Source organism: Mandrillus leucophaeus, unplaced genomic scaffold (genome assembly GCF_000951045.1).
Source record: "Mandrillus leucophaeus isolate KB7577 unplaced genomic scaffold, Mleu.le_1.0 Scaffold88, whole genome shotgun sequence".
Lineage (NCBI taxonomy): Eukaryota > Metazoa > Chordata > Mammalia > Primates > Cercopithecidae > Mandrillus > Mandrillus leucophaeus.
The window spans coordinates 4,234,667-4,243,358 of record NW_012109585.1 but is presented as its reverse complement, the minus strand read 5'-3'; the positions used below and the strand labels follow the sequence as shown (position 1 = coordinate 4,243,358).

General features: G+C 48.1%; 1 protein-coding gene across 1 annotated transcript; it reads right to left on the bottom strand.

The window, feature by feature from the left end:
- Nucleotides 1-81: 81 nt before the first annotated feature.
- On the bottom strand, nt 82-1,032 carry LOC105531326 (uncharacterized protein C7orf73). Its single transcript, XM_011969234.1, is given in 2 exon segments — nt 82-865; nt 868-1,032. Coding segments are annotated over 2 exon segments (162 nt in total). The 5' UTR covers nt 983-1,032; the 3' UTR covers nt 82-818.
- Nucleotides 1,033-8,692: the final 7,660 nt, after the last annotated feature.

The window sequence follows — 8,692 nt, the reverse complement described above, 5'->3', positions numbered from 1 at the left end:
GATCTCAGCTCACTGCAACCTCTGCCTCCCAGGTTCAAATGATTCCCCTGCCTCAGCCTCCCGAGTAGCCGGGATTACAGGCATGCGCCACCACACCCGGCTACTTTTTTGTATTTTTAGTAGAGACGGGGTTTCACCATGTCAGCTAGGCTGGTCTCGAACTCTCGACCAGGTGATCCCCCTGCCTCAGCCTCCCAAAGTGCCGGGATTACAGGCGTGAGCCACCACACCTGGCCCTAGATAACTTTTTGTATTTTTGGTAGAGACAGAGTTTCACCATGTTGCCCAGGCTGGTCTCAAACTCCTGATCTCAGGCAATCTACCCACCTCAGCTTCCCAAAGTAATGGGATTACAAGTGTGAACCACCCTGTCCAGCCAAAACAACACAATTTAGTACCAAATGTTTAACAAGCACCTATTTTAGTTGCTAAAATCTGTGAAATAAGTATTATTTGTATTTGACCTGCTATACAAAACTCCTCAATTTTTCTTTTGACAAAAGGTAGTAGAAATCCCAAATAAATAAGAGACTACTTATTAAAGGTCATGTTTACTAATCTAGCACCGTAATTCCAGTCTTAGAACCTCCCACTCAGCTGGAAGAAGGAGATAGCAAGAGGTGAGATATCAGAAACCTAATGACAGTTCTCAACTTGGGGCCTCATTTTGCTTCCTCTAAGGCAAAAAACACAGGGTCTAGCAAGGAAGAAAATCACTGAGGCTGGAGATAAAAACAAAAGACTTTGGTTGAGATGGTAAAGGAGGTCCTCAAGAGTGGTGGAATCAGTGTATCCAGAAGGCAGTGCTAGAGTCGGCCTCATCGACTAGGGGGTTTCTTTCTTCCTGGCTTCAAGTCCTTTTTTTTTTAGCCAGGTTTGGTACATCATAGTTCTGAGCCAGATACATTCCAATCACGTTGGCCAAAGTGAATCCAAGTAGGAACTGGAGCATGATTGTTAGCAGGGAGGTTAGGGAGGGCATGAAGGGTGGCTGCAGCTCTGCAGGCTGGTCTGAGCCTCCATTCGGTAAGTTTGAACAGGTTTACACCCGTGCAGCTATTACTACAATCGATATGACAGACATCTCCAGCACTCCCAACAGTTTTCTTGTGCTTCTTTGTAATCCATTCCTCCTTCCTTCTACCCCAATCCTCAGCAACCACTGATCTGCTTTCTGTCAATAGAGATTCCTTTACATTTTGTAGAGTCTTATATAAATCAAATTATATAGTATGAACTCTCTTTTGTCTGGATTTTTTCACTCAACATAATTATTGTGAGATTTATCCATGTTGTTGCACATACCAATAGTGAATTCCTTTTGATCGCTGAATACTACTCCATTGCATGGATATGCCACCATATCTTTATCCATTCACTTATTGGTAGACCTTATGGTTGTTTCTAGCTTTCGGCTATTATAAATAAAGTTGCTATAAACATTTGTGTAGAAATCTTTGGGTGGACATGTTTTAATTTCCGTTGGGTAAATATCTAGGACTAGAATGTCTGGATCATATAATAGATACATGTTTATCTTTTGAAGGAGCTGCCAAACTGTTATCCAAATTGGTTTTATATTCATATCAGCAATATAACTGCTTCACCTCCTTGCCAACCTGGTGTGGTCAGTTTGGGTTTTGTTTTGTTTCGTTTCATTTTGTTTTTCAGCTATTCTAATGGATGCAGTAGTGGTACCTCATTGTGGTTTTAATCTGCATTTCCCTGATGACTTGACTAATGATGTTGAGTATCTTTTCATGTGCTTATCAGCCATTCATATATATATATATCATCAGGGAAATGCAAATTAATATTATATATATATATAAAATTTTTTTGGTGAATGTCTGTATAAATCTTAGCTTCTCTGAAACTGAGACGCATCTTACAATCGATGGCTCTTATAGCTAAACTGGCAAGGAGTGCTTTACCTTTTGTGGTACAACATAAAATATGATATACCTTACAATGGATGCAGATTTAGATTTATGAAATCCATAAGATTCAGATTTATGAAATATATAAAGTCACTTGCCTTGAGTCACACAGTGATGGAAAACAGTGTCAAACCCCGAGCCTGTGTTTTTTTGTTTTTTTTGAGATGGAGTCTCCCTCTGTTGCCCAAGCTGGAGTGCAGTGGCACGATCTCATCTCACTGCAACCTCCACCTCCTGGGTTCAAGCAATTCTCATGCCTCAGCCTCCCAAGTAGCTGAGATTACAGGCACCTGCCACCATGCCCGGCTAATTTTTGTATTTTTAGCAGAGATGGGGGTTTCACCATGTTGGCCAGGCTGGTCTCAGACTCCTGACCTCAAGTGATCCGCCTTCCTCGGCCTCCCAAAGTGCTGGGGTTACAGGCATGAGCCACTGTGCCCAGCCAAGCCTGTGCTTTTAAATGTCGTATTATCCTGCATGGTTAGAAGAATCATGACCAAGTTTGTGGTCAGTGGGGAAAACTGTACTTCTGTGTTCTAAGTGCTATGTCAAAGAGTTCTGGAATGTCCGGGCTCCAGGCTTCCAGGTCTCAGCTGGCCTTGGTATCCCTCTGCACGGCAGATGTGTCCACTATGAGCCTTCAACTAGCAAGGACTTACCAAGAGCAACTATATGACAGGCTAGGGTGTGGAGCAGACAGGATGCAGTCTCTGGCCTGTAGGACTCAGAGTTCACAGAGGGAGACAAGAGAGACCCAGAGGACAGACACTTAGCAGAGGCTGGGAATGCTCCAGTGGCCACGGGCCCGAGCAGTCCTCCAGTGCTTTGTGACCTGGATAAAGAATTCAAAGTGGAGTGGTGCAGAGGTCCCAGGTTTTTTAAGCCCTGAGGCTCAATCCTGGCTCCATCCCTTATGAATTGTGTGACCTCAGGCACGTGGCATGAGCCTCATTTTCCTCCTTGGTAAAATAGGGGGCAAATTATGCTATCACGGGTATTTTCATTCTTACTTTAGAGATGAGAAAACAGACTTAGAGATGATTAAATAACAAAATGTACGTAGAGCACTTGGCTCAAACACAGGGTCCTTGGACTTTAAAGGATAGCTAGGAATCAGGTTGGCAGGGAGGAGGAATGAGAGGATCCCAAGAAAGGAAACCTGTGTGATCCAAGGCAGGGAGTGTGGACACAGAGGGGAGTTGCCGAGGTAGGAAGAGTCTGCTGGAGTAGTGATTCCAGGGCCACCTCCTCTGAAAGGCCTTTGCAGGGGCCTCCGGGAGCAGCTCCTGAATCCTGCCCAGTGTTCTATGTTGGGCCGAGAGCCGAGCAACTGGAGCTGCATGGGGTAAGGAGGCCCAGAGGGCCAGACACTGCAAGCCAGACCCTGAAACTGGCCCAAACTTTGGTCTCAGCAGCTGTCATGGCCATGACAATGCTTGGCCCTCCAGTGTGGCATGGTGGGGATCCCTGTTGATGAGGTTGCCCACAAGACAGTGGTCCAGAGGTCCCCACATGCCTGCTCAGGTCCTGGCTACCCCCAGCCTGCTGTGGTTCCCATGGCTAGCCACTTCAACTCTCTGTGCCTCAGTTTCCCCATCTCTCAAACGGGAATGGGAAAACATGGCAGGCCTGCCTGCCTCCCCAACCCACAGAGCTGTGGTGGGGACTGAATGAGCTGCTAAAAGCGCGTGAATGGGCTTCAAAACCTGCCAGGTGTTAGGATGATGCAAATCCAGGGCAATCCAGGGAATAACAGAACTATCAACTGTCACGCCTGGCAGGGACCCTAAAGAGATTTTACTGTGACACTGGCATTTTCCTGATGAAGAAATTGAGGCCCAGAGATCTGAAGTAGCTCACCTAGTGTCACACAGCTAGTAGGCCAGGATTCAACCCACGGTTTGACTAATGTAAGCCAGCTCTCACCTCTCTACCTCACAGGCCTGGGATCTCTGGGGTCCTTGGGCACAAGACAAAGTGAAAAATAAAATCAAGAGCCAAGATGGTCTCTCTTAAGAAACCTGGAAGCCACTGATTTCAGTACAAAACTTGGACGTCTTTGAACATGCCTGGTCTCTTCAGACACAATTATGGGACCTCCCCGAGAAGCCTCCTTTGGCTTCAGAGTTCTTTCTGCAGCTGCTGCTCAAACTGTTCTTGCCTTATCTGTAAAATGGGCATAGAACACCTCAGGGGTTTGCATGGGCTGCCATATTGGTCAACCTTCTCCACAGGGCCAGGCGCAGTGGCTCATGCCTGTAATCCCAGCCCTCTGGAAGGCAAAGGTAGGAGGATCACTTGAGGTTAGGAGTTTGAGACCAGCCTGTGCAACATAGCAAGACCCCATTTCTAAAAAAACCCAAGCATTTAATTAGCTGAATATGGTGGTGCATACCTCTAGTCCTAACTACTTGAGAGGCTGAGGTGGGAGGATTGCTTGAGCTCAGGAATTTGAGGTTACTATGAGCTATGATCGGCCTGGGTAACAGAATAAGATCCTATCTCTGAAAAATAGAATAAAAAATAAGGCTGGGTGCAGTGGCTCACACCTGTAATCCCACCACTTTTAGAGTCCAAGGCAGGCGGATCACTTGAGGTCAGGAGTTCAAGACCAGTCTGGACAATATGGTGAAACCCTGTCTCTACTAAAAATACAAAAAAATGTAGCCGGGTGTGATGGCGTGTGCCTGTAATCGCAGCCACTTGGGAGGCTGAAGCAGGAGAATCACTTGAACCTGGGAGGCAGAGGTTGCAGTGAGCCAAGATTGCTCCACTGCACTCCAGCCTGGGCAACAGAGCAAGACTCCATCTCAAATAATAATAATAATAAATAAAAACTTTCTCTATAGGAAGGGAGATAATAGACATGAAAGTGCTTTAGAATAAAAAAACAATCATTGCTTGCACAAAGCAACACAGGGTCTATTCCTATTGTGATATAATGGCTCCAAGGGTAGTCAGCCCTTGGGAGATTGCAAATATTGATGAACAAAGGGAAGAGCTTAAACATGACTACAGGAGATGCAACAGCTGAGGAACCTGGAACCTGGGCGGCCTCCCCAAGAGTACTCGGATATTCACAAGCTCTTAGAGGCTCTGGGCCACTTAGCATCAATTTTGCAGAGTCTTTTTAATTAAGGAAAACAGATGGGCACGGACGTGTAGATTCTTGACAGCTTTTGCCAAAGGAAAAACAGCTGTCTCTAGGACGTTTCACACCATTTTCCTCCCGCCCCAGGACCTCCTTCTGGTCAGTGCCTGGTGCTTTATTTCTTCTCTTTCTTTTTCTTCCTTCTTCTTTCTTCTTTCTTTCTTCCCCTTCCCCTTCTCCTCCTTCTTCTTCTCCTTTTCTTGGGGGTTGGGGGATGGCAAAATCTCCAATACGGGCAGCACAGAGGAGAATTTCACAGATTCAGCACATTCCCATCCCACTACTCAAAAATTCAGGTGCCTGATTTTCCCTTGTGACGTGCATCTTAATGGTGAGCACGAGGTACAGTGAGTGGTTTTGAAGGCAGGTTCCTTATCATGAAGCGTTATCTTCACCATCAAAGTACACTTGAAGAAAAAAGCAGTTTCAACATCAAACCTGAAGGTTTGACTGTTAAAAGGAAGAGCCGGGACAAAGCGACCACAGCTTTTATCACAAATTCATGAGGGCGGCGTGCGGTGGGAATACTACATTTTGGGCCTGCTGCTGAGAATGCCTCCATGGCCTTTGAACAAAAAACAAACCAAGCTGTGGAAATTGCCGGTAATTGTCTTTACCTACGGTTTCAGAGGGCGCACACCGGGCCTTGTGGTTGTGGGCGCCGTTTCATGCTGGGGTTCGCGTCCCTCCTCTGTTTGGCATAAAGAGAGTGGAACAGATCAGGGCCTCAGATCTGTGTGCACCTGCGGTCGCTGCAAGGAAGAGAGGCGGATTGCTGAGATAAGGCAACAATGGAAAGTTTCTCACCTGAAAGGTCCGGGGAAGAGCCAGGAGGCCTGGGCGCTGGGGAGATTCATCTACCCCAGAAAAATAGGGAGTGGGGAGGAAGCCAGCCCACAGCCCAGCCCCCTCCACCCAGGAACCCCAACCCCACAAGCCTCACTTTCTCAAATGGTTTCTTCAACATCAACACCCAGGGATTCCTTGCACCCACCGAAAGGCAGTACTCGCCTTCATGTATCCATAGTTCTTCTCAAAAACAAAAAGAGCGGCCGGGCATGGTGGCTCACACTTGTAATCCCAGCACTTCGGGAGGCTGAGGCGGGCAGATCACCTGAGGTCAGGAGTTTAAGACCAGCCTGGCCAACGTGGTGAAACCTCGTCTCTACTAAAAATACAAAAATTAGCTGGGCATGGTGGTGGGTGCCTGTAATCCCAGCTACTCAGGAGGCTGAGGCAGGAGAATGACTTGAACTCGGAAGGCGGAGGTTGCAGTGAGCCGAGATTGCTCCACTGCACTCCAGTCTGGGAGATAGAGTGAGAGAGACTGTGTCTCAAAAACAAAACAAAACAAAAAAACAAGGAGCTCTGACAACGACTTGATGAGGGAAAAAGCAGAAAATCTCTGAGCAAGGGAACCTGTCCCCAGAGCCCCCAACGAAACCCATCACAGGTCCCAGTGCTGGGCTAGGCACAGGGCGGGCCAAGTGCTACTAAAAAGGGGCCCCCAAGGCCTGCTGAGCTTCCAAGCTCTCTGGGGGTCAGGAAGCCCCACTAGCCTGTGGCTCCATCAGTCAGGGCAGGCCTAGGCCTGAGCCAGGCTGGGAGAGACAGCTGGAGGGGGGCTGACCACAGGCATGGAGGAGTCAAGGGAGAGCATTCCAGGGGTACCAGCAGGCAAAAAAGAGAGAAGGAGGCAAACTGGGGAAGGTGCCAGGCTCAATCATTCAATGCCTCCGCTTTTGTTTTCTTAACCCTTTTTATTGTGAAAAGTAAAACACTCAGGAAAAGTACATAAAGCATAAATGTATAACTTAATGAATTATGACAAAGTGAACACTCATGTGGCCACCTCCAGGATCAAGAAATAGAGCATGGCCTATCCCCTGGAAATGTCCCACCTACATCTTTCCCCTCGCTCCTCACTGAAGGTTACCACTATTACCACTATTCCAACTTAGGGTGATCGTTTGCAACGTTCAAAGTTTTCCCCAAGCTTGCCTCTCCCCAAACACCACGGAATAGCTTGTCCAGTTGTGAACTTCATACAGATAGGCTCAATCACACACATCCTTTCAGCTTTTGCTCCACACGTTGTGCTCAAAGTTCATCCACACTGTTGCATGCAGCCATGGTTCCTTCATCGTCATGGCAGCTGGCCCCTTTGCCTACTTTGGTGCCCTAATTCTCAGTTTGCAAGAAGCCAAGACTGCGGGAGCCCAGAGTTCTTGCTTGCCTGCACCAGCCAGGGGTGCCCAGCCTGCCACAGGCTCTGGGGCTTTGCCTGGACTCGCTTTTCTCCAGATGGCCACCTGCAGGGACAGGCGAGGACAAAGAGCAGAGTGCTCCCAACTGTCTCCGCAAAGCTTTGCATGGGGGCACACCCCAGGCTCTGAGCTGCTTGCCCCAGCCTCAATACAGATGACTGATGAGGACAGTAATCTATGACTGCTCTGCCAGCTCCGAAACCAGCTGGGCACTGGGACCATGCAATAAACCAGGCACATCCCAAATGAGAAGCAGGTGGCTTCTTAGGACCATATTTCTCAACATCCTGCCCTTATGGTTTGCCCTTTATCCAATGTGGTTCCCATTTGAAGGAGCCTATAACCCATATGAAAAATGATAGAAATTACAGCTCGCCATCCCAGCCTAGCTGTTTAGGATACTGGAAGAAACATTAAGGCAGGGCTGCCATGATTATAAGGTAGAGGCACTAGGGAGAGGTAGGGGGAGCCAGGCAACCCCCCAACATGCCTTTCCCTGCTCCCTTCTGCATGCAGAGTAGCCAGTTCACTTCTCCGAGGTACCTTTGAAAACGTGGCTCATGACCAGGTGCAGTGGCTCATGCCTGTAACCCCAGCACTTTGGGAGGCCAAGGCGGGCAGATCACTTGAGGTCAGGAGATCGACACCAGCCTGACCAACGTGGTGAAACCCCGTCTCTACTAAAAATACAAAAAAATTAGCCAGGCTTGGTGGCGCATGCTTGTAATCCAAGCTACTCGGGAGGCTGAGGCAGAATGGCTTGAACGTGGTAGGCAGAGTTTGCAGTGAGCTGAGATCGTGCCACTGCACTCCAGCCTGGGTGACAGAGTGAGACTCTGTCTCAAAAAAAAAAAAAAAAAGGAAAGAAAATGTGGCTCAGTAGGAATTAGTGAGGTGGGCGCCAAAGTGCTCATCCAGTCTGGGGAGGACCCAAATTTCTGCCCCATTTTTTCCTTCCATCAGTCCCCACATTCAGGCCAAGCTAGGTCCCACCTCCAAGTACTACCCATGCTGCCTGAATGTCCTCTCACCTACCCAAGGTTTGCCCTTCCCAGGCCCCAGGAGCTGCTCTAATTCTTCGTGGACTATTCCTGGGTGGTTGGTTCAGAGACCCACTGATGTCCTGCCCCCAAACGCCTGGCATTTCTCCTCTTCTGAACCACACCAATTAGCCTTGATTACAGAATGCACGCATTGTTCTCTAACAGTTTCATATGTGCAAGCCCCAAATCCCCAGATGGGGAGGGTGCGTGGATGGTGGGGGTGGAGCTAAGCCAAGCCTCTGCTCCTCTCTGGGCCTCAGTTTTTCCATCTCTGAAAGAAGGAGATGTCAC